Source organism: Bombus huntii, chromosome 10 (genome assembly GCF_024542735.1).
Source record: "Bombus huntii isolate Logan2020A chromosome 10, iyBomHunt1.1, whole genome shotgun sequence".
Classification (NCBI taxonomy): domain Eukaryota; kingdom Metazoa; phylum Arthropoda; class Insecta; order Hymenoptera; family Apidae; genus Bombus; species Bombus huntii.
In genome coordinates, this window is record NC_066247.1 from 13,388,529 (window position 1) to 13,415,871 (window position 27,343).

Sequence of the window (27,343 nt, forward strand, 5' to 3'; positions counted from 1 at the left end):
TCGTCATTATTATTACATCGGTATTATTATTGTGCAAGCATCGCATCCTGGTATTCTACGCAATGTAGCGACAACCTCTTCGTCCTTCTCATCCATTTTCCTTTCTTGTCCGTGTGTTTGTTCAATTTCGTTCGACAAAAGTTTCCGCCATGCACTTTCCATTATGTTGCATTTTTAATACTGGACCAAGCGTTTAGCAACACGTCGCAACAATACCCACGAAAATCGTCGCGTTTTTTCGTTCCTTTAGACGGAACAAAGCACATATTCAAACGCATTTGCATATTACAAAATGTACGTACCGATATATAAAATAGATAATAGTATACCTGTTAAAGTATGTCGCTGTAGAATTGATATTCATTTTGCAATGGAGAAGACGCTTTAACCGTGTTAACGCAATATCAATATCGCGGCAAATACACATCTTTCTACACCATGTCACGACTCTGCATTCGAAGACAGCTACATGCATACATACAACTGCGCTGTTCCTCTAAACGACTATACGTTATATCGTAATTTTTGCTTCTGGCGATAAGGTAATCGATACGTGACAAACTACTAGGTGTACATTCGTTCCATGGTGTAACAACCACACGCACCTACCTTATAGCATATGTGCATAATATATGATTCATATTTGTTTTATATTCGTCAATTGCATATTTGTTCCCTTTTCTCTTTTACGTACGAAGGTAAGACACGTATCCATCAGAAAATATCGCATATCTAGATAGATCAAAGTGATTGTCTTCAAGTACTAGTTACCGCGTGACTTCAGAATCGAAAAAATAGAAATTGACAAGGAACTATTGCTATGCCAGCTGAACGATACACAGACATGTCCATCAAAATGTCAGAATTTTTGCTAAAAATCACAGGTCTCTCGAGAACGACGAACAGCGCCGAAGAGACCAGAAGGAAATTGACGATAGTCTATACCATCGTTGCACTCGTTTATGGAGTGTACGTGAACGTAGTGGATATTTCTCACAGTATGGATAATTTAGACGTGAGTCTAAAAAACATTCTGCCCTTTCTATAGGAATTTTATGGTTATTAAATTGCGCATGTGTAGTTACCTGTACAGTGTGTTTGTAAACAGTACAATACATTTGCGGAATTCGATATATGTATGTACAATAGTTGGACAGCTTTGGAACGTTCTTTCCTTGTATTTTGAAGGATTTGAGAAGCGTTTGCCCAATCGCTTGTCCAGTTATATCAAATATTCCTGCCACTTAAACTTACTACCTGTAAAAATATTATTATATTGTGAAACTGTTCTTTTGGAAATGTTACAAATAATTTTTTCAGCACTGTATCTTTTTGGCTTCTAACACATTGAACATAGTATTGGCAATGTTCAAACTTTCGGTAATAAACTTTTATAAAACAGAATTCTCGGATATGATCGTTTATGCGCAAAAGCATTTCTGGCATTTCAATTATGACGACAATGACAAGATACTTTTCGAGGAGTGCGGAAGATTTTGCAAACTGTGGACGGTATTTCTATTCTTTGTTACACAAACCGCCTTGTCTTTCTATGCAATAACGCCGATCTCCGGTAAGTTGATCCAGTAATGAAGAGACTAAAGAAATCTTCTTTTTTTACACAAAAAACATAATTTTTCAAATAATGGAACGAGGCACCTATATTTTAAAATACGTAGTAAAAAACTGATCCAAATTATGGAAATTGAGGGAGCCAATTTAAAAATCGGCCTGAGAAATAACCCTTGTAATTGAATAGAAACCTAAATTCATTCTACTCAAGTCTGACTTCGAAACAAACATTTGTAAAAATCAGGATAATCCTATAAAATTCATATTTCACTGTATTTTAGCGAATATTGGAAACAATAATTCAGAGAGGTTGCTTCCATTCAAAATGTGGGTCAATCTGCCGCTAACTGTGTCACCTTATTACGAAATAATGTTTGCTCTCGAGGTATACCAAATATTCAATATGTATATTTCAAGATGTCGATCATTTCCTGACTCTCTAAACTTCGAGACGTTTAAGCTTTCGATAACTATGTCTTTTATTGTCAGAATAACTTTTCATTTTATGAAAAAAAAGATGACTCGTGTAACAATTGCTTGCTACACGATCGCCGGTTAAAAAACTCTTGAAAACAGAATGTGGTAGCATATATCGTAATAATTTGTCATCGATGACTCTATGATTAATTGCTATTTACATACACAGTTACTGGCCGTACAACAAATTGGCGCGAGCTATATATGCCCCGACAACTTCTTATGCGTGCTAAATCTACACGTGGTCTACCAATTTCGTATGCTGCAGAACACGTTAGTGAATCTATGGTCGAACATCGACGAGCGAACAGATATCGTCGAGTACTCGAACGAATGCTACGTAATGTTGAAAAAATGCATCCGAAAACATCAATCGTTGATCGAATTCAGCGCTAAACTCGACGACATTTACACACTGCCGATCCTCAGCCACATGGTTATCTTTAGCGTGCTGATGTGTTTCGACACGTACGAGGTCATTCTGGTACGTGTGAGCGATTTAAAACGAATTAACTAAAAAGCTATCGTGGATACGCCATATTTCTCAAATTAACAATTTAATAAAATTAGACAAGAACGTTTTACTATTATTCGGTACCTAGTAGATTTAAAATAAAAGCTATATTGCTTACGGTGGTCACTTAAAAAATTTGTACGTAGGCGGACGTATCTCCCGGGACACGACTCATTTTCTTCTTCCACATGATCGGCAGTTTTACCCACATCATTTTTTTCACGTATATCTGCAATGGTTTAGTAGAGGAAAGCACGAATATTAGCACGGCATCGTATTCAGGATGGTGGATGATTCTGCCAATGACCGAAACAGGCAGGAAGATACGGAAGGATACGAGAATAATGATTATGAAATCGATGCGACCGTGTTATCTGTCCGCCGGAGGATTCTTTCCCGTCACTTTGGAAACATCTACCGCGGTATGCAGCAATTTCTTTCTTTTAATTCCATTTACTCTAAAAATACCACATTTTGCAATCCGGTACGATATGTAACTGTTTTTTGTCCTTAAATAAGCAAAATTTGAATATAAATCACGTATGTGGTGTTTTGGAAATTACGTGACGTAAATTTTACTTACGATACTGTACGCGTCATATTTTTACATTTCTGCCTATTACGTACACGTTTTTACATATCTGTAATTATAATAGAATACGTATGTACATGGAAAATTGTGAAACAGCTTGATACAATTTCTTGTTACAGCTTATAAGCTCGACGATGTCATACTTCACTCTCATGAGAGAATCGTCTATAAAAGCAGCAGCGGAATAGTTATATAAATGCACGGACTTGCACAATAGAAATATACAATGCAAATATACAATGCAAATAAATTTCAGTATTTATATCTACATACCTACAAGAATAAAATTGATTTAAAATTGAATTATCGAGTGATATCACCGAACGAACAATTTCCTTGTCATCGCGTTAAAAATGAATAGGATTCTTTCATGCGTCGTAACTTCCCTTGCATTCGAAAAATTAACGAAAGATTTTCGGAATAAACTCACTCACAAACTTTATCCCCTCGAAATCCTCTGCAGCTACTTGATTTACGATATTACGTTGAACAATCGTAAGAGTTCCATCGAGTCAGAAGACAAAGCACTCATCCATCGCTTAAATCGAGTGAAATCAGTGGCAGACCATCTTATGTACGATCACAATCGTTCCTCGTTCTTTCTATCGTCACTTGTTCCATTCAAACTCCCTCGAATCGTGAATAATGCATCTTCGATTACGTTGCAACGCCTACACTTCACACGAGAACAGGACACGTTACAGGCAGCTACGCGAATTGTTGATTGGCATACACGCAAATCGTCAGAGTGTCGTCGCGATTAAAGACCCTGCGTCTAACATCTCGTTAAAGATCGATCGGCTATAGTTGACGCCATACTACATCGCCCTTCCTTCGATTATTCGACGTTCACCGTGCGAATGATGCAGAATAACGACATTTCGATAATTTGGGCAAGTTTTCTAATGAAAATCGTAGGCCTGTGGCTAGCGGCGAATCGAAATGAACAACGTCGCAGAGATTTCGCGCTTATCTACACGGTCGGAGCGCTTTTCATCAGTATATGTATCGCGATCAGAGATATCTATCATACTTGGGGAAATTTTAGCGTAAGTGCGCAACGGTTTCGCTTTGATCGATTCCTCTATTATTCTTTATCCTTCTGTGCTCCTATTACGTTAGGAAGAAAATATCATATCGAACTAATTTATAATTTTTCTAAGTTTAAATTTATAAGTTTTCTAATTCTAAGTTAGTAAAGAACTTTTAAACGTAGTCTCGTTTAGCTGATAATGCTAATTGAAATCGAAAGAGTACTGGAAGAAGAACGAACAATCTACAAACGTGTTTCGTACCATTCTCACATGTACATATCTATAATTTCAGGATAGCGTTTTTATCTGTTGCAATATTTTATACGTGACGATCGTTTTCCTAAAGATCGGCGTAATATACAAGCACAAAATAGAGTTCTTTAATTTAATTACGTTCACACAGAAAAATTTCTGGCGTCCGTATTACGATCCGCAAGAAATACTAGTTGTAGCTGATTGCAAACGAATATGCAACATTTTCATTATTCTTATGATCTTTTGTACCCAAGGCACTTGTGCCGGTTACATGGTAACACCGCTTATAGGTACGTAAAAGAGCATATCTTTGCATCCATTGCTTATTTATATACACAATTACGTTACATATATTATTACGTAAATATTTTTTTACTGTTCAGCAAATATAGGAAGAAACGAATCTGACAGAATACTACCGTTCAACTTGTGGGTCGACTTTCCTGTAGGAACGTCCCCTTACTTTGAAATACTATTTACTATACAGGTACAGATATCTCCGCTAATTCGTATCTCCTCCTAATTTTTTAAAAGATCGTATTTCATTCTAATAACGATTTCGTAATCGTATTTCTAATCGATCGCTTATCGACTCGACAATAATAAAAATATACCCTGTTTAACACCTTAACCTACGATTTACGTTTGAGAATTTTGGGCCGAAAACGTAAACAAGCTATTATATATTATATTATATATTATATTTGGCTCGATCATCGTACTACGGACTATGCCCGTAATATTTACGTTTGGTCCGATCATCGTACTACGGGCTATGCCCGTACTTGTAAGTTAAGGGGTTAAAATATAATTCGATGAAACCGATTTTTATTTATGCAGATACTCTGTGTGTACCATGTCGGTGTGTGTTACATTTGTTTCGACAATTTGTTATGCATCGTTAATCTTCACGTGGCCAGCCAATTTCGCATATTACAGCACAGGCTGAGAAGCATAGATAACGCGACGAAGAATCAGATAGAAGAATACGAATCGGATGCAAGATTATCGTATTATTCAAATATGTGTTGCACAAAGTTGAGAAATTGCGTACAACAGCATCAAATGCTTATCGAATATTGCAAAAAGTTGGAAAATATCTTTACGTTGATCGTGCTTGCCCAGGTAATGTTTCTTGCCATGGTAATATGCCTCGTGGGATTTCAACTACTCCTGGTGAGTTATTTTTTTGAGATATTTTATCGAGCGAGATATTTTAAGAAGTCGCCTCGTTACAAGTTATTCCAGTTACTTACGTTCAAAGTTATCTTTCTACGTCGTTATTAGGAAACGTTTCGCGTTAAAAAATATACGTAGTAACCGTGAACACGGAAGAGCAACGACGTGCCGGAACTCAAAATCAGTCGATTTTTGTCGATCATTGTGCCATTACCGTTCGCTAATATCTCTATTCCACGATCGATCCTCTCTGCTTTTCGTTCTGGAGAGACTGCTTCACACTCGTTGTCAGCTAATCCTGATTTACCTTTATCCTGCTTTGACATTCGCCTTTGAATTTTCGTTTTCTTCTTAACGTCTTCTTTTACTTTCCTTTCTTTTTTCAATCTCGTATGTGTATATTGTCCCGAATCGCATTCCCCATTTTTTCGCTCGACACAGCCACGCAATTTTCGATCGCTCGCCCTTCCATCTCGGCCGAGCTTCCACAGCGAGAGACCGAAACCGCGACTCTTTGGGCCGAATGTATGCAGCGAATGCAACTATAACTATAATATAACTGTAACAATGATTGTCTTATATTATTTGGTATGTGTACGTGTTGCAGCCTTGCGTACGTAGTTCTTATCTGTAAGTTTTACGAAATCCTTTGGACTTTGTAGCCGGATACGTTAACTATACATTTACCACTCCACCGTTATCCGCTAACATCCACGATCCTCTCATTTGAATTCGAAGATTCCGATCCCGCGTGTATGGATAATCAGTCGAGTTAAATGTATATTGTGGAAAAAATGGAGAAAGCTTTTTGTTCTTTTTAATTTATTTCGATCAATTAGAATTATTTAATCGATTTCTGTATAAAACTCCATCTGTATTATTGAAATTTCCAATACACCTACATTTTAAATTTGCAAAACAAAATGTTTTCCAAAACCATTTTATTAGTTTTATATCGATTATATCGTGTTCCCATAGGTGGACACACCTACCTCAAAGAAGGCCAGTTTGGTATTGAATTTGTGTGGCGTTCTGTGTCAACTGTTAATGTTCACGTATAGTTGCGATGATTTGATGCGGCAAAGTGTCAATGTCGGCAACGCTTCATTCTCAGGACCATGGCCAATCCTTCCAATGAACGAAGCTGGTGCCACTGTGCGAAAAAATTTGCTAATTATCATCATGCGATCGCACAAGGTTTGCTGTATAACAGCTGGAAAATTTTTTCCTGTTTCGCTGCAGACGTTTACCGGGGTAATCGAATTCGTTGTATCTCCGTTACGATTTTTCTATATAATCGTTGAATTGTAATTATTCGCTCGTTACAGGTTCTCAGTACGGCAATGTCATATTTCACTCTGCTAAGGAATACATCTCTGGATGCAACAAATTCATAACTTGTACATTTGTCGTTAATAGCAAAAATATAAATTACAGGGCTCGTTCGATTCGAAGGTGCCAAACGGCACCGTTGCTTGGTGTTTAAATAAAAAGGGATAATACACTGTTCCCAAGATTCTATTTCTCCACGAGTCTTTGCACATGTAATTGATCGTGAAATGGCAAGACTGATTTACACGTAGTGCTATATATTGTATCGGGTTTGTTATTTTCTAAACGTATCTTTACTACGAGTAAGTTTGATACATTTAATATTACTATAACATCGCAATAAATGTTTCTCGAATACCATGTCATCCATTTTATGATTACTCTTTAAACGTTATTTTGATTTTAAATCAAAGCGTACTGTCTCTTTCTTCCTCGTATGTATTACGAATTTTATAAGTGAAACGTGGAAATAGCTTGAATATTTTTAAGTATCCTTTCGTCTATATCTAAAATGATCTAAGGCATTGTCTACATTTAAGAAATAGTTAAACCAACAGCTGTGATTTTTCTACCGAACGCACGACGGCTATCAAAAAGCGAAAAGAGTTGCTTTTACTAGGAGGACTTATATATTAATATAAAAACGTACAATAGCTTACATAACCATCAGCGGTGTGGTATCGTTGATCGTGACTCTTTGTTGTAAAAAAATTGGAAAGCTTATCGTCGATCGCAGCAGCCCTAGACTCCGTCGCCACGTGACGTGCAAGACGCCAACGCTCGATGCACAATGCAGCGTCTACTCCCTTTTTACCTAACAGCCGATCACAGGTCTGTCTCTCTTTAATTATACATACACGTTGCACGTGTCGACCTACTCCGTACCCCTTGAATAATCACGATATCTTTTCACGCCACGAAATGAAAATAAGAAGGAAAGAATAGGTACTTGTCCGTCAGTGTCAAGAAGAAGAATAAGAGACAAGATGGATAAAGATTCAGAAAAGACAAAAGTTAGTCCTACGCCGGCTTGTTTGAAGCTAGAGAACGAAGCGTCGTACACCAAAGATTTTGCTTTGCTGATGACGAGTTTTTTAATGAAAATCGTCGGTCTCTGGCTAACAAAGAACAAGGAAGAAGAACGTACACGTCAGTTAACTTTGATGTACACCGTAGTCGCGATCCTGTTCGGTGTGTGGGTGCAGTTCAGGGACTTTTACTACTCGTGGCCGAACTTTGGCGTGAGTATATAAATATTCTTTTTACCAGTAACGATCTTTTTTACGCTTCTTAAATTCTTCAAGCGTTTCCGTTTCTACCATTTTTTAATCGCAGGATTGTGCTTACACGGCTTGCAATATTTTATGCCTTATTATGGTATTGCTAAAATTGTCCGTCGTATTTATACACAAGAAAGAATTCATCGAGCTGCTTGTGTACACGCACAAGAATTTTTGGCACACGAATTACAGTTACAACGAGCTATTGTTGTTACAAAACTGTAGAAAGATTTCCATCGTGTGTATCTCTTTGATCAATGTTTGTGCTCAAGGCACGGTCTTCGGCTACGTGCTAACGCCTATCGTAGGTACGTGTATCGATTCAAGTGGCAGTATCGATGTATTTCCTGTTTATGAAAAGTGCCAAACTCTACGCCAAAATCTCTTTGTTTCATAAATATCAAAGGTATATAAACGATAAAGCACCGTCCCTTTGAAGTATAGAATTGTACGTTTATATTTTAGAAAACATTGGAAGAAACCATTCGGATAGAGTTCTGCCATTTAGAATGTGGCTCGATCTACCATTGAGTGTGACACCATACTATGAAATACTATTCGTGCTTCAGGTACATACATAAACACGCGTTTTACTTGCTCGTCTATTTGCTCGACTCGTGAAAAATATCGCTTTCCGTGGAGCAAAACACTGTACGACACAACGTAACTCTTATGTTTATACAGGTTCTCTCTTTGTACCACGTTGGTATATGTTACATTTGTTTCGACAATCTTTTGTGTCTGATAAATCTGCACGCGGCCACTCAATTTCGTATATTACAATACAGGTTGTTGTACTTGGGTGAAACGATTGAAAAGCAACCGAACGAGCACGCTATCAAAGAGACCTTGCCATCAAATTACTTGAAAAATTATCACACGGTATTTAAATGTTGCGTTAGAGAACATCAAGATCGAATTAATTATTGTCAGAGACTAAACAATATATTTACGTACATCGTTCTTGGACACATAGTTGTCTTTAGCCTTTTACTGTGTCTGGTTGGTTTCCAGGTGCTTATGGTAAGTACTTTCCATTATGATAAAAAACGTAAATAATCACCCATTCCTAGCATTCCAAAGCAGTAGTTTATGCTTCCTTTTTCGCGTCGTGTACGAAACATTATAGTTATCCTATCCTGTTCCGTAGTCATATTAGCAAACATGGACTACTCTCCCTAAAATAGCCGTTTTATTCTCCGTTTACATTCCAAATTTTTGTTATTATTATTCTACGCTTACCACTACCGTTTCGTTATAATCTTTAAATCGTTCGGTTAAATTCGTTAATGTGCATGCAGGCAAATTCACCTCCTACACGGCGACTGATTTTCGTATTCCACATAGTGGGCAGTTCCAGCCAGTTATTGCTGTTCACGTACAGTTGCGATACTCTGATACGAGAAAGCACGAATATTGGCACTGCTGTTTATTCTGGCCCCTGGACCCATCTAACGATGGACAAAATTGGGAAATTACTACGAAAAGATCTGACAATGATCATCCTGAGATCGAGTAAGCCTTGCTGCTTAACTGCCAGCGGGTTCTTTCCTGTCTCTCTGGAAACTTGTACCAAGGTTCTTATTATTATTATTCTTACAATGCATTCGGTTATAATTTATTCGTTTATTCATTTCGTTCCGTTTCATGGAGCTGTTTTCTTAAAATTACCAAAAGGTAAAGAATATAGAAAAAAGCGATACGTTATTTTATGAAACATCCAAACATATTCTTACAAAAAGTCGCAATTTCTTTATGAAATATGAAAATATAATAAATAAATGTTCCTCTTACAGGTGCTGAGTACCGCGATGTCATACTTCACTTTAATGAGACAATCTTTCACTAATTAAAATTATAAACGTAGGACGTCCAATGCGATAATAGATGACAGATCAAAGATAGTATAATATTGGTATTTGTTGAACAAATACTAAATTTATACAAGAATAAAGATGACTCCCTTACAAGGCAGGCGACATCGAATTGCTAGTGTTAAATTATTTGCTCGACTTTATACGAGGAGAATATCCGATTCCAATCCTAACAATAAAAGTTTCACTTCCCAGTATAATCCCTATCTATAATTATCATAGTTATATCAGATTTTATTAGGAACGTTTAAAATCATCACACGCCTAAACTGTTTATTCGTTTTTCGCAGTTTTCAGCTTCGTGGTGTCATAGTACTTTACATTGTTGAGATACCAGTCGAACGGTGATTTAAATATAACTGAAATTTCGAATAAAGCAAGGAATTTCAAAAACATAGCTTCATACAAAGTCATACGTTTAAATGTTATTGACAGTATAAAAAAGACCCCTTTATCCAGAAGAAACCCAAGTACGTAGACAACAATATTCTATTGCCTACTACAAGCAACTGACATCACACACAGACGTAAGAGAACAAATGTTGCCGAAATTTCTTTATTCGTTTCATAGCTACAATATCACCGAATCTGCACAGCACCCTTCACAAATCATAGAAGCAAGATAAAAAAAGACATGTATCATCTTCGTCACTTTAACGCGCCGCCGCTGCATCAAGCGATCTAAGTTTTTTCCTCGTAAATTCTATCAAAGGAAATTATAGACAACATTCTTAAGTCGTATGCCTAATTTAGCAAGATAAATTTTCCTTTGGCAAAACGAAACAGCTGTCGAACAGCACTTCGATTTCACAGAGGGTCTCGTAACCCCGGAATAATGTATAACTCGATCGATCCCATCCACTCGTTGTTCATTCGGAGCAAAGAATAGTAATCCTGGGCTATCGTGATCGAACGTTCGCTCCTTTCTTTTCTTTCGTTCTTTCTCGTCATTTCTTTTCCGAAACATCAAATAACGGTGCATCAATGATAATAATAATAAGGTAGACACAAAGTACGATATCGGTGAATGAAAGGATGCCAATACATCAAAGCGACTGATCGTCTCTAATACGTTGCAATAATCGATGTAGATCGTGTACAAGTGTACCAGTTCAATGTCCTAACATACTAGAATATTAGCAGTACGATATGAGTTTTCTGAAGAGCCACGACATATCTATCAGCTTGACGTCGACATTTATGAAGCTCGTTGGATTATGGACGTCGAAAAACCAATTGGAACGACGCGTCAGACTTATTACGCTGATTTACGCGTTCTCCATTATTCTCTTTGCTCTATGGATAGAGGTTACGGATACTTACTATTCGTTCGGTGATTTAAGTGTAAGTATTCGAACAATTATCTTTACCGACATATGTGAAGAGAGATAAATCGCGACGAACGATACAGTTGTGGACTAAATTTCTGTAATAGTCCAGTTTCATTTCAAGTTACAGAAGCTAATAAGTCAATATGTAAAACAAAATTTATTGATTATTTCTGGAATAAAACGCAAGACATTGTGATAAAAAGAACTATACAATTTACAATTTGATAACACAGTTATAAAACTTGTAGCATAATTTGGTTATCATTTAACACAATTACAATGTACTAGATTTCTTGAAACAACTTATTTTTCCCATAAAACGGTTGTTTTCTCATAAATTGGTAATATCGTGGCTTGTGCTCTGTTTTCTCGTTTGTAATACCTAAATTGGATAACGCACAAGTGAAATAGAATCCATCCGCAGTTCTACATTTTGGTTACATTTTCTCTGCTTACAGACCCGCATTTACAACGTGTGCAACATTTTGGCGATCCTAATGCCTCTTCTGAAGATGACAGTATTACTTGCGCATAAACAAAAATTTTTTCGTTTAATCGCATATACGCAACAAAGATTTTGGCACGAGAATTACGATGAGTACGAGAAAAAGATTTATATGGACTGCAAACGCAAATGTACCGTCTTTGTTTGTTTCGTAATATTCACCACCAAAGCGACCCTTATTTGTTACGCCCTTAGTCCAATTCTTGGTAAGTCACTTAATCTTAAATTGGAATTTTTATTCTTTCATTTCTTATCCAAAAGTGCACAAAAATATCTAAGTATAATCAATGACAGATTCAAAAAGCTAACTAAACCATTTTTGAACTTAAATACTGTATATTTTCTACTGAATATTTACAAAGAATTATACCATTCTGTATCTATACCAGAAAATATTGGAAGGAACGAATCGGATAGGGAGCTTCCATTTAATATGTGGATTGACTTGCCACTGACAGAGACACCATACTATGAAATAACACTTCTGTTGCAGGTACTGAATTATTTCCTTTCCATAATACTCAACGTATATAATACCGTTAAATTTAATACCAATAACAAAACAATGGAAATCTTTATACATTCACAGCTCATGTCATTGTATTATGTTGGAGTCGGCTATTTCTGTTTCGACAATCTATTATGCGTCATGAGTCTACACTTAGCTACTCAATTTCAAATACTGCAATATAAAATGTCCCGCATGACCGATTTAACGAATAAAGAGAAGGGAGAAACAAATCCAAAATTGTTCACAGGATCATCGGCAAATAAATGTTACACCGTCTTTAAGAAATATATTCAACAACATCAAGCTCTCATAGCTTATTGTCGCAAACTGGAATCGGTATTTAATTTGCCTGTTTTGGCGCAAGTGCTGGCGTTCAGTTTGGTAATGTGTCTCGATGGGTACCAGATACTTATGGTGAGTGTAACGCATTCATATCAATTATTCATTTTTACATTCCTACATCTCAGAGAGTATCACGAACTCTGTATGCACAAAGTACAAAAATGTACAGAATACATACCATATACGAGAATATACAAACTAATCAGACTACGGCACTCTCTATAACATTTAGTCGATGGAATAACTGTTTACCTAAACTACCCTAGTTCCGTCTTTTTGATTTTATTCGCGGAAATATCGAATTTACATATCCGCGGTCTAGAATAGACCATATATTGTACTTACTATGACGATCGTGGCAAATCACACGTCGTCTGTAAAAAGTGTTTATATCGAACATTTAAAAATTATGAGCACTGTTCATACTTCAGACAAGCTATTGCGCGCTAATAACGCATCTTTTCGCAGCCAGGAGCACCTACCAGAACACGTTTCATCTTCAGCTTCCAATTAATAGCCTGTCTATGCCAATTACTGATGTTCACCTACAGCTGTGACTGCATCATGCAAGAAAGCACGAGCGTAGCTTTGGCAGTGTATAAAGGACCTTGGTCATTTTTGCCTGCAACCGAAAGCGGTATGATGATGCGAAAAGACTTGATACTCGTTACTATAAGATCTGGCGTACCTTGTTGCATAACAGGCTATGGATTCTTCGTCGTGTCTCTAGAGACATACACTCGGGTAATTGAAATGTTGTGGCATTTGTCAAAATTGCAGCGATTGATAAATTTATCTGCGTAAAACTGTACAGTGTGCGAAAATGTAAAAAGGTACAAAAAATACACGTCGGATATCTATTGCTTATACGTATTATTGTTACAGGTTTTAAGTACTGCGGTATCATATTTCACACTGTTAAGACAAACTACACAGGAGACTCTCAATTCTTAATATATATATTTCAATTGCAAGTATACAGAATGACTAGTAACAGATGATAAAGAATGTAAGGGGTGCTGCTGCAAAGTGAAATAAAACTACAATGAAAAATAATGAAAATTGCATTTGAAGTTTAATTCGTTATATGTTGACGCTTAAAAGTCGAGTTACACTCATATTCAATCATCAAAATAATCCATATTCATAAATCCATTCGGTCGCATATTGACGCTCGGTGTTCTTCTACAACACGAACACGCGAACAAATGTGTGTAAATTTCTTATTATTTTTATAAGAACCAATATTCGGTAATTTAAATTGGAACTTACACATCTACTGTATGCCTTTGTATTCTTTTACCAACCGTATTATCGAATAATTCAGCTATAGTAGTTTCGAGAGTTAAAGGTGGTTTAAAGCATCGCATCGGTAGTGTAATGACAGTGTAATACGCACAAATTTCTGTCAATAATGTAAGAGAAATTGATCAGCGAACAAATGCGTAATTGACGAATACATCTTTTATGTGTCTTTCCGTCTATGCCAAAGGGTAGCAATCAACCTTTTCCTTTTTGCGCCCTTCGTACCAGAATGGTGTTACGAGTAACAATAGGAAAGAATGAATTAACGCAACACATGTTATTACGATGATTCATACGTACTGGGGCATACACGAGCGAGACAGCCTTAGACGCTGCCCAGGTAACACCATGCCTACAGGATGACCCAGGTGTTCCGGATCGGAGCGAGGCAGCGGACATCTGTGACTGCTGTCACGTCATAGGCGAGAGATTGCCCCTCTCGGCGATCGTGGAGGCGATGTTAAGCGAATCGCAGGAGTACGAGGCTGTCCGCTTCTTCTGCGAGCAATCGTAATAACTTGTCATCGATAACTCCATGATAAATTGCTATTTACACACACAGTTACTGGTCGTACAACAAATTGGCGCGAGCTATATATGCCCCGACAACTTCTTATGCGTGCTAAATCTACACGTGGTCTACCAATTTCGTATGCTGCAGAACACGTTAGTGAATCTATGGTCGAACATCGACGAGCGAACAGATATCGTCGAGTACTCGAACGAATGCTACGTAATGTTGAAAAAATGCATCCGAAAACATCAATCGTTGATCGAATTCAGCGCTAAACTCGACGACATTTACACACTGCCGATCCTCAGCCACATGGTTATCTTTAGCGTGCTGATGTGTTTCGACACGTACGAGGTCATTCTGGTACGTGTGAGCGATTTAAAACGAATTAACTAAAAAGCTATCGTGGATACGCCATATTTCTCAAATTAACAATTTAATAAAATTAGACAAGAGCGATCGAACGTTTTACTATTATTCGGTACCTACTAGATTTAAAATAAAAGCTATATTGCTTACGGTGGTCACTTAAAAAATTTGTACGTAGGCGGACGTATCTCCCGGGACACGACTCATTTTCTTCTTCCACATGATCGGCAGTTTTACCCACATCATTTTTTTCACGTATATCTGCAATGGTTTAGTAGAGGAAAGCACGAATATTAGCACGGCATCGTATTCAGGATGGTGGATGATTCTGCCAATGACCGAAACAGGCAGGAAGATACGGAAGGATACGAGAATAATGATTATGAAATCGATGCGACCGTGTTATCTGTCCGCCGGAGGATTCTTTCCCGTCACTTTGGAAACATCTACCGCGGTATGCAGCAATTTCTTTCTTTTAATTCCATTTACTCTAAAAATACCACATTTTGCAATCCGGTACGATATGTAACTGTTTTTTGTCCTTAAATAAGCAAAATTTGAATATAAATCACGTATGTGGTGTCTTGGAAATTACGTGACGTAAATTTTACTTACGATACTGTACGCGTCATATTTTTACATTTCTGCCTATTACGTACACGTTTTTACATATCTGTAATTATAATAGAATACGTATGTACATGGAAAATTGTAAAACACCTTGATAAAATTTCTTGTTACAGCTTATAAGCTCGACGATGTCATACTTCACTCTCATGAGAGAATCGTCTATAAAAGCAGCAGCGGAATAGTTAACCATAAATGCACGGACATTATGGAAATATTTTAATATTTGCAAATAAATGTCGCTATTTATATCTACATAATTACAAGAATAAATTTAATATTATCTAATGATATCAGTGAACGTACAAGTTCCTTGATTTCGCGTTAAAAAAGAATAGGATCCTTTTATGCGACGTAATCTTCCTTGCATTTGAAAAATTAACAAAAAATTTTCAGAATAAATTCAAGCACAAACTTTATCCCCTCGGATCCTCTGCAGCAACTTGAGCTGCGATATTACGTTGGACAAACGTAAGAGTTCCATGGAGCCACGAGACAAAGCACTCTTCCATCGCTTAAAACGAGTGAAATGAATCGCAGGCCATCTTATGCACGGTCACGATCGTTCCTCGTTCTTTCTATGGTTACTTGTTCCATTCAAACACCCTCGAATCGTGAATAATGCATTTTCGATTACGTTGCAACGCCTACACTTCACACGAGAACAGGACACATTACAGGCAGCTACGCGAATTTTTGATTGGCGTAGACACAAATCGTGAGAGCGTCTCGTTAAAAATCGATCGGTTATAATTGATGCGATACTACATCGCCCTTGCTTCGATTATTCGACGTTCACCGCGCGAATGATGCAGAATCACGACATCTGAGTAATTTGTGCATGTTTTTCCATATAAATCGTAGACCTGTGGCTAGCGACGATTCGAAATGAACAAGGTCGCAGAGGTTTCGCTCTGATCTACGCGGTCGGAGCGCTTTTCCTTGGGGAAATTTTAATGTAAGTGCGCAACGGTTTCTCTTTGATCGACAACTCTATTATTCTTTATCGTTTTATGCTCTTATTACGTCAGGAATAAAATATTCATATTCGTTTTCTGGTCGCCAAAAGTTTGTTTAAGTAAGACACGTATCTACCACGAAATATTGAGTGTCTAGGCAGATCAAAATGCCACTTGGTATCGCTAAGTTTACTATCTATTGAGTGATTTTAGAATCAGGATTGGGAAGAAAGGATTGTCATACATACCGAACGATACACAGATATATCCATTAAAATATCACGGTTGCTGCTGAAAATCGCGGGTATTTGGAAATCGGCGAACAAAACCGAAGATAGGCAAGGAAAATTCGCGGTATTCTATACCATGATTACAAGCGTTTATAGCATGTACGCGGATATTTGTCACAATTTGAACGATTTGGACGTGAGTAAGAAAATAAGTAACCCCCGTGAAAAATTTTCTCCGTTTTTGTATAAATTTTAACGTTACTATTAAACTGCGTATAAGTACTTACTTGTACTGCGTGTTGGTAAATCAATAGTACAGTTATTTGGATGAAATATATTATACGGAATTAAATATCGTTACAGAACTTTGAAGACATTTTTTCATTGCAGATTGGGGCAGTTAGAAGCGTTTGTCTAATGTTATTTTAAATATTCCTTTAACTTAAATTTTCTAACTGTAAAAGTATTACTCAATCGTAATATTGCTCTTCACATAGCAAGTCGTAACAATTAAATGTTAAACATCACTTTCCATCGATCATTTATTGCAATTTATTAGAATCATTTTTTCAGCATTGTATCTTTCTGGCAGCCAACGTATTGAACACGATATTAGCGATGTTTAAAATTTCGATGATAAACCTTTATAAAACGGAATTCTCTTATATAATTGTACACGCCCAAAAGCATTTTTGGCACTTGAATTATGATCTCGACGAGAAGATACTTTTCGCGGAATGCAAGAAAGTTTGCAAACTGTGGTCGCTATTTATAATGTCTGTTATACAAATTATTGTCTCCTTCTATGCAGTCGCACCAATCTGCGGTAAGTTAATTCATCGATCAAAAGATTAAATAAAGCTTCTTTTCTACAGAAAGAAAGTAATAATTTTCGAAATAATGGAATAAACATCAATATTTCGCACTAGAAGAATAATACTCCATTTTTCACATTTACTTTTCATCAACATATAGTAAAACAATCTATAAGTTATAAAACGATAAGAAAAGAAATTTCCCAAATCACGATAAGTTGTTGTTTGTTCTTAAGTTATGGAAATTGAAGAGATAAATTAACGATCTAAGTAAGAAATAAACGTCTCGTTTGGATAAAAATCTAAACTCGTTCTAGCGAAAGCTGATTTTAAAGCAAATATTTGTAACAACCAGAAAGATACTACAAAACAGAAACTCGTGTTTCGTTATATTTCAGCGAACATTAGAAGCACTGGCTCAGAGAGGACACTTCCGGTCGCAATGTGGGTCTGTTGAATTACAACGATATCAATAGCATGCAGATAAGGTAATTGATCGTACGGATTCTTCCCTTGGTTGCCCAGCGCCATACCCACTAGCGTGCGTTCGTGAGATGCACCACGGCGGCTAGCACGTGCATGCTCTTTCGAAAAATTCGCCGAAAGAAGCGTGAGGATATGGACGGAACATTCTAGATGGGCACGTCGAGAAACTACTAGAAGGTTCTGTGCCACATGTGACGCCACACAGACACCTACACAGGTCACACTCATTACTGCATGGAAAGTGGGGCTCTAAACCTTTTCAAGGGCCATGGGTCACTAAGCCAGTTAGTCTGTGAATAACTAGCCAACTGTCTACATTCCAGAACGCACATTTATAATTCTTGAAATAATTGTTTAATAAATATCACATTGTATTATTTCAACACAAACACTGTGTCTTCCACAGATTATTAATCTTAATTCCAAGATTAAATTCTAACAGGGTCGATCTGCCGATATACGTGACACCGTATTACGAAATAATGTTCGTCATTCAGGTATCTCCATTTAAGTCCATGAAACACGACAGTGTCTAATTAACGAGCATATTCGATAGTAATTAGGAATTAAGTAAATAGCGCTGTAATATTCGCCGAAGAAGGTGAAAACCTAGCGAGCACAATTATGATTTTACTATGGAAAATCACTATTTACACAGCTAGCGTCTGTGCAACAAATCTGTGTAACCTATATGGCCTGCGACAACTTCTTATGCATACTGAATATGCACGTGATCTGCCAATTCCGTATGCTCCATAACAGGCTTTTGGATCTGTGGAAGATCATCGACCAGCAAACGGATAAGATCGATTACGCCGACAAGTGCTACATAGCGTTGAAAAAATGCATTCGGCAGCATCAATCGTTGATCAAATTCTGCGAAAGGCTCGAATATGTTTATAGGTTTCCGATCTTCGGCCATATAGTCATCTTTAGCTTGCTGATGTGTTTCGACACGGACGAGATACTTTTGGTACGTGCGAACATCGGATTTGTTTTTCTATTTTTTTAAATACGCAGAAACACAATTACCGCAAATTTCATCGTTTAACTCTTATATTAAAATCGTTAAATCGCACGTGTAAGTTCGTCTCGTTTTATGTTTGTCCAACTTTTGAGATACACATATTTCTCGCGTTAAACCTCCTCAAACTTGCACAGATTCATTCGTTTGTCGAAAAAAACAAATATTCGTTCGTTTTAAATATATTTAATAGCTGTATCGGAATATCGTCTGATTTAAATACGAATATATTATACTATGTACACAGGCAGATGTATCCCCTGGTACACGACTGATTTTCGTGTTCCACATGTTTGGCAACTTTATCCATATCAGTTTCTTCACGTACACTTGCCACGGCTTAATGAAGGAAAGTTCGAATATTAGCTTGGCAACGTACACAGGCTGGTGGACGACTTTGCCAATGACCTAAACTGGCAGAATGTTACGAGAAGACGCGAAGATGATGATAATGAAATCAACGCGACCATGCTATCTGACCGCTGGTGGATTCTTTCCTGTATCTTTCCATTTCTTACTTAATCCCGCTCATCCTACAAATATCGCTTTTTGCAACGCATTACCAGAAACATATAAATTTTTGGACGAATCCTATGACGACACTAAAATTATAATATTACAGCTTATGAGTACTACAATGTCATACTTTACGCTCATAAGGAAATCGTCTTTGAAAATGAAGAATAAATAATTCATAGTATAAACATGAATTTAGATAATAAAAATATTTTAATGGTTGCGAATAAACTTTAATACTCGATCGATCATCGATCTATCACCCCCGATCGTACGTCACGAGGGCGAATACGATTGGATACACTCTTTCACCGATCGTCCACTCTTTCCCTCCATTCTACACACAGCGTATCGAATATATTATACACTTTTCCAAGGCAACGCAAAATTAAAAATACTACTAATACAAGTATAGCCTATTTCCATTTCTAACCGCGCAACATCGGTAATTGTAACGATCGTGTCTTAAGTCGGTGACAAGTTTGATGTACACCTTCCATTGACCTGTACGTTATCGACACATTCAGCATAATTTGTATTTGACATGCAGCGCTAAAACACGCAAAAAAGAAAAAAATGGATACTTACGGAACAATTTACAAACAATCCTCGCAAATTCCACTGTTATGCTCGAAAGCAGCAACCATGATCGAATTGGAGCGCACAACGCTCTTCAGAGACTTCCACGAAACAAATCTCTTGAACTGTCGGATATATAATACATTGTCGTCACGTCCGAACGTTCATCGTTTACCTGGAATAATACATAATTTATCGATCCGACACCGCTTTTACTCTTCGCGCGCAATTACTATGACGTTCAGAATAACCAGTTGTCCACGAAGTAGAAAAGGAGAAACGAGCCAGACAACAAAGCGGAAAGGTATCAAGGGATCGGGAACATCGCGTTAGTGTCCTTCGGGATGGATAATAGACAAGCTGGAAACATTCGATAGAATCGAAGATCGAAGCATTCTACCATAGAACACTCGGTATGAGCTCTAGGCAAGTCAAAGATCTGTCTATCATCATCACGAGTTTCTACATGAAATTCGTTGGTTTTTGGCTGGCGAATAATTACGTCGAAAAACGTCGCAGGAACGTTGCGTTGAGTTATACGTTATTCGCCGTCCTCCTCTCCCTATCGACCGAAGCGAGGGATTTGTACTTCAGTTGGGGAGATCTTGGTGTAAGTGGAGAATCTAATTTTTTAACTAGACGAATTAAATCGAGCAATCGGCAATTTTCTTTATATCGACTTTGAACAATTTTCATGCAGAAACCAACTCGATAAAATATCGGTTACAGGACTCTATTTACGTCATATGCAACGTTATAACTATCGTTCTAGTTGTGGTCAAAATCTTCATTTTGTTAATATATAACGAAGAGCTGCTTGACATAATCGATTATGCGAAAATAAATTTTTGGCACTTGAATTACGATTCGCACGAGCAAATGATCGTGGATAACTGCAGACGTACGTGTACCATTTTCGTTTGTGTCTTCACTTTCTTCGCTCAGGGAACGGTTATCGGTTTCATAGCGAGGCCACTTCTAAGTGAGATATTTGAGAATAAAATAATTACTAACATAGAATATTATCTTTCTATAAATGGCACTCTATAAATAGAAATGTTGACTCGTTACTATCATACGTTATTAATTTAAATAATAAATTTTGCTAGGTACGTTTCCAGCTTTACGCTTTAACGGCAAAGCACGTAAAATAAGTTCGGTTCCCGAACAAATCTCGGCAAAGCACCTCTGCAAAAATTCAACGTGACGCGAGGTTTACGACACGGTCAGAAACGATTGGTGTTTTTGAGAGGCAGATTTTTTCTACCAATATTCGAATGATACGTGATTCAAAGCAAACATTAACGACGTTAAAATGACTTCGACGCATAGCATGTATTTTCAACTTCTTTATTTCCGTCTCCCTTGCCTTAATAGTAAATACCGTGTCATAAATCTCACCACATCGCCGTAGTGCCAAACGATGGCCCAGCAGGATCTATGGTCGATCGATGCAGACTCAAATAAACGTTTATAACACTACACACCAAGATCAATTAGGCACTTAATTGTTGGAATTACTTTATCAGCATCGTAATCGCTCATAGCTTGCAAGAAGGGCTGAACTACGATGATTAAATAGAAGATCTGTTTGGCATACTTTTCAGTAAACTATGGAAAAAATGAGTCCGAGCGAATACTTCCGTTTAACATGTGGCTCCCCGAATGTCATCTATCCATGACACCGTATTTCGAGCTAATGTTCATGCTACAGGTTTTACATTATTTTACATTACAATTATTTGTAAATGTAAAGATACAAATACCTCATGAACAATTACTTTATCTATAAAACGACATTAATAGACCCTTTGAAATTAGTGTTTAATCGATCGATATCTTTACAGGTTGTATGTTCGTATCATGTTGGTGTGTGCTACCATTGCTTCGACAATGTTTTATGCATTTTAAATCTACACGCTGCTGCACAGTTTCGTATCTTGCAATATAGACTTACAAATATGTGCAACACGAACGACTGTGCAGAATTCTATGAAGTTTCGGAAAAGTCATCGTACAGTATACATCGATATGGAAAGCTTAGGACTTACATTCAACAGCACCAAGCACTCACTGATTTTTGTAAAAAACTCGAAGATGTATTCAACTTAATTGTACTTGGACAGGTGTCGCTATTCAGCTTATTAATCTGCCTCGATGGGTATTTGATACTTATGGTTAGTATAGTATTACTCTATTTCGTTTTCCTACTTCAGGTAGAATAATTCTAAGCTATTCTATTTTTCATTTTTATAAAACGATGATTTCACTAGTTCTCTATCTATAGGATGATGCTCCCGCCACAAGACGCTTTACTTTCGCCTTTCATATAACGGGTTGCATGTGTCAACTGCTGATGTTCACCTATAGTTGCGATTGTCTGATACGAGATAGTGCGAACGTAGCTAATGCCGCGTATAAAAGCTTATGGTCGCGCTTACCGATGGACCAATTTGGAAAAATATTACGCAAGGACTTAATACTGGTTATCATGAGGTCCGCGACACCCTCTTGTTTGACTGCTTGTGGATTCTTCACTGTGTCATTGGAAACTTACACCGGGGTAAGCGCAGACGTAACACGTATAGTTGGAAATCCTGTAAATATGTACCTTTCTTAGTAAAAATTAATTAATTCCTACAGTCAAAACAAACGCTCGTACATAACTTCTCAAATCTGATATAATATTAATTGCACTCACTCCTTCTCTCTCTCTCTATCTCTCTATCTCGTTGTCTCGTTCACTCTCACGCTTTAAAATACTTAGGATTCAATTCTGAATAACTAATTTTACCTTTAACATAATCATTTTTATCTATTCCATTATGGATTTTGAACACTACAGTGGCATTTTTCTCCATTCTGAAACATTATTTACAAAAAGTTTGACAGTTTATGCATATTGCAAATCAAACTCTCGAAAACAATAGAGAAATGAATCTTCTGTCGTCAAAGTGACAATCGTATTAATATGTAGCTTCCTATTTGGTTAAACGCTGTAATGTTTCAGAAATTTTTTGCAAGCTCCTAAATGTAAGCTCCACTTGATAATCACCGAAGCAAGTAAATATTTAAACCACGATTAATCAAAGATTCTATGGTAGTTTCGGTAAGATATTTTTTTCTCTTATACAGAAAAACTTGTTTAATGACAAGTATACGAATTATGTAAAGGTGAATTAGTAACTAACGTCATTGTTATATCTACTAATAAACATCATAATTACCATCGTTATATCGATTTTATTAGGAACGTTTAAAATCATCACACGCCTAAACTGTTTATTCGCTTTTCACAGATTTTGAGCTCCGCGGTGTCGTACTTTACATTGTTAAGGAATCAGTCGAACGATAATTAAAATACACGTGAAATTTCGCATAAAGTAAGGAATTTCAAGTACATAGTTTCGCATCAAAGTGATATATTTGTATGTTATAGAAAGACAAAATAAAAAAGACTCCTATACCCCAATGAAATATATTGGGAAAAAACCCAAGTAGGTAGACAATAATATTCTATTGCGTATTACAAGCACCTGACATCACACACAGACATAAGAACAAACGTTGCTGAAATTTCTTTATTCGTTTCATAGCTAGAATATCGCCGAATCTGCACAACACCCTTCACAAATCATAGAAACAAGATAAAAAAAAAGACATTTATCATCTTCGTCACTTTAACGCGCCGCCGCTGCATCAAGCGATCTACGTTTTTTTCCTCGTAAATTCTATCAAAGGAAATTATAGACAACTTTCTTAAGTCGTATGCCTCATTTAGCAAGATAAATTTTCCTTTGGCAAAACGAAACAGCTGTCGAACAGCACTTCGATTTCACAGAGGGTCTCGTAACCCCGGAATAATGTATAACTCGATCGATCGCATCCACTCGTTGTTCATTCGGAACAAAGAATAGTAATCCTGGGCTATCGTGATCGAACGTTCGCTCCTTTCTTTTCTTTCGTTCTTTCTCGTCATTTCTTTTCCGGAACATCAAATAACGGTGCATCAATGATAATAATAAAATAGATACAAAGTACGCTATCGGTGAATGAAAGGATGCCAATACATCAAAGCGACTGATCGTCTCTAATACGTTGCAATAATCGATGTAGACCGTGTACAAGTGTACCAGTTCAATGTCCTAACATACCAGAATATTAGCAGTACGATATGAGATTTCTGAAGAGCCACGACATATCTATCAGCTTGACATCGACTTTTATGAAACTCGTTGGATTATGGACATCGAAAAACCAATCGGAACGACGTGTCAGACTTATTACGCAGATTTACACGTTCGCGATTATTCTCTTTGCTCTATGGTTAGAGCTTACGGATATTTATTATTCTTTCGGTGATCTGAGTGTAAGTATTCGAACAATTATCTTTACCGAGATATTTGAAGAGAGATAAATCGCGATGAACGATACAGATGTGGACTAAATTTCTGTAATAGTCCAGTTTCATTTCAAGTTACAGAAGCTAATAAGTCAATATGCAAAACAAAATTTATTGATTATTTCTGGAATAAAACGCAAGACATTGTGATAAAAAGAACTATGCAATTTACAATATGTTAACACCGTTATAAAACTTGTAGCATAATTTGATTATCATTTAACACAATTACAATGTACTAGATTTCTTGAAAAAACTTATTTTTCCCATAAAACGGTTGTTTTCTCATAAATTTGTAATATCGTGGCTTGTGCCCTGTTTTCTCGTTTGTCTTATCTAATTTGGATTAACAAAAGATTTATATAACGCACAAGTGAAATAGAATCCATCCGTAGTTCTATATTTTCTAGACATTCTCTGTGCTTACAGACCTGCCTTTACAACGTGTGCAACATTTTGGCGGTCCTAATGCCTCTTCTGAAGATGACAGTATTGCTTGCGCATAAACAAGAACTTTTTCATTTAATCACGTATACGCAACGAAAATTTTGGCACGAGAATTACGATGAGAACGAAAAAAGGATTTATATAGACTGCAAACGCAAATGTACCGTCTTTGTTTGTTTCGTAATATTCACGACCAAAGCGACCCTTATTTGTTACGCCCTTAGTCCAATTATTGGTAAGTCACTTAATCTTAAATTGGAATTTCTATTCTTTTATTTCTTATCCAAAAGAGCACAAAAATATCTAAGTGTAATCTATGGCAGATTCAGAAGGTTAATTGAATTGTTGTTGAACTTTCTTCAATACTATATATTTTCTACTGAATATTTACAAAGAATTATACCATTCTGCATCTATTCCAGAAAATATTGGAAGGAACGAGTCAGCCAGAGAATTTCTATTTAATATGTGGATTGATCTACCACTGACAATGTCCCCATACTATGAAATGACATTCATGTTACAGGTACCGGATCGCTTCTTTTTCCTAATGCTCAATGTATTTAATATTATCAAATTTAATACCAGTAACAAACTTAATGGAAATCTTTATATACCCACAGCTCCTGACATTGTACCATATTGGAGTCGGCTATTTCTGTTTCGACAATCTATTATGCGTCATGAATCTACACTTGGCTACTCAATTTCAAATACTGCAATATAAAATGTCCCGCATGACCGATTTAACGAATAAAGAGAAGGGAGAAACAAATCCACAATTGTTCTCAGGATCATCGACAAAGAAATATTACACCGTCTTTAAGAAGTATGTTCAACAACATCAAGCTCTCATATCTTATTGTGGAAAACTGGAATCGGTATTTAATTTGCCTGTTTTGGCGCAAGTGCTGACGTTCAGCTTGGTAATGTGTCTCGATGGGTACCAGATACTTATGGTGAGTGTAACGCATTCATATCAATTATTCGTTTTTACACTCCTACATCTCAGAGAGTGTCACGAAAATGTACAGAATACATACCATATACGAGAATATACAAACTAATCAGACTACGGCACTCTCTATAACATTTAGTCGATGGAATAACTGTTTACCTAAAGTACCCTAGTTCCGTCTTTTTAATTTTATTCGTGGAAATATCGAATTTACATATCTGCGGTCTAGAATAGACCATATATTGTACTTACTATGACGATCGTGGCAAATCACACGTCGTCTGTAAAAAGTGTCTATATCGAACATTTAAAAATTATGAGCACTGTTCATACTTCAGACAAGCTATTGCGCGCTAATAACGCATCTTTTCGCAGCCAGGAGCACCTACCAGAACACGTTTCATCTTCAGCTTCCAATTAATAGCCTGTCTATGCCAATTACTGATGTTCACCTACAGCTGTGACTGCATCATGCAAGAAAGCACGAGCGTAGCTTTGGCAGTGTATAAAGGACCTTGGTCATTTTTGCCTGCAACCGAAAGCGGTATGATGATGCGAAAAGACTTGATACTCGTTACTATAAGATCTGGCGTACCTTGTTGCATAACAGGCTATGGATTCTTCATCGTGTCTCTAGAGACATACACTCGGGTAATTGAAATGTTGTGGCATTTGTCAGAATTGCAGCGATTGATAAATTTGACTGCTTAAAACTGTACAGTGTACGAAAATGTAAAAAAGTACAAAAAATACACGTCGGATATCTGTTGCTTATACGTATTATTGTTACAGGTTTTAAGTACTGCGGTATCATATTTCACACTGTTAAGACAAACTACACAGGAGACCCTCAATTCGTAATATACATATTTCACTTGCAAGTATACAGAATGTATATAGAATGTAAAATAGTAACAGATGATGAAATATCTAATGGGCGCTGCTGCAAAGCGAAATAAAACTACAATGAAAAATAAAAAGAATTACATTTGAAGTTTGGTTCGTTATACGTTGACGCTTAAAAGTCGAGTTACACTCATATTCAATCATCAAAATAATCCATATTCATAAATCCATTCGGTCGCATATTGCCGCTCGGTGTTCTTCTACAACACGAACACGCGAACAAGTGTGTATAAATTTCTTACTATTTTTATAAGAACCACTATTCGGTAATTTCGATTGGAACTTTCACATCCACTACTTGCCTTCGTATCCTTCTACCAACCGTCTTGTCAAATAATCCAGCTATAGTATATTTTTTCGAGAGTTAAAAGTGGTTAAAAGCATCGGACCGATGCAGTAGAACATAAT

The 27,343-nt window shown here is 36.8% G+C and overlaps 4 protein-coding genes and 1 pseudogene across 4 annotated transcripts; all 5 read left to right on the top strand.

Moving 5' to 3' along the window:
- The first annotated feature begins 2,132 nt into the window (after positions 1–2,132).
- LOC126870571 (odorant receptor Or2-like) lies at positions 2,133–7,416 on the top strand. Its single transcript, XM_050628388.1, has 6 exons — positions 2,133–2,563; positions 4,593–4,734; positions 4,828–4,931; positions 5,285–5,569; positions 6,602–6,877; positions 6,952–7,416. Exons 1-6 carry the CDS (start codon positions 2,192–2,194, stop codon positions 7,018–7,020), a joined length of 1,248 nt encoding a protein of 415 aa, XP_050484345.1. The 5' UTR covers positions 2,133–2,191; the 3' UTR covers positions 7,021–7,416.
- Positions 7,417–7,789: 373 nt separating this feature from the next.
- On the top strand, positions 7,790–10,206 carry LOC126870492 (odorant receptor 30a-like). The gene is made up of 6 exons (XM_050628270.1): positions 7,790–8,196; positions 8,291–8,543; positions 8,701–8,804; positions 8,920–9,258; positions 9,537–9,812; positions 10,032–10,206. Exons 1-6 carry the CDS (start codon positions 7,942–7,944, stop codon positions 10,086–10,088), a joined length of 1,284 nt encoding a protein of 427 aa, XP_050484227.1. The 5' UTR covers positions 7,790–7,941; the 3' UTR covers positions 10,089–10,206.
- Positions 10,207–11,258: 1,052 nt separating this feature from the next.
- Positions 11,259–15,798, top strand: LOC126870573 (odorant receptor 13a-like). Its single transcript, XM_050628389.1, has 9 exons — positions 11,259–11,453; positions 11,899–12,151; positions 12,335–12,438; positions 12,535–12,870; positions 13,267–13,542; positions 13,684–13,749; positions 14,666–15,010; positions 15,165–15,440; positions 15,730–15,798. The coding sequence occupies exons 1-9, from the start codon at positions 11,259–11,261 to the stop codon at positions 15,796–15,798; spliced, it is 1,920 nt and encodes a 639-aa protein (XP_050484346.1).
- A 436-nt stretch (positions 15,799–16,234) lies between these two features.
- Positions 16,235–20,078, top strand: LOC126870574 (odorant receptor 30a-like; annotated as a pseudogene).
- A 2,105-nt stretch (positions 20,079–22,183) lies between these two features.
- On the top strand, positions 22,184–26,890 carry LOC126870575 (odorant receptor 13a-like). Its single transcript, XM_050628390.1, has 7 exons — positions 22,184–22,399; positions 22,510–22,785; positions 25,054–25,306; positions 25,494–25,597; positions 25,695–26,030; positions 26,405–26,680; positions 26,822–26,890. The coding sequence occupies exons 1-7, from the start codon at positions 22,184–22,186 to the stop codon at positions 26,888–26,890; spliced, it is 1,530 nt and encodes a 509-aa protein (XP_050484347.1).
- The last annotated feature ends 453 nt before the right edge of the window (positions 26,891–27,343 follow it).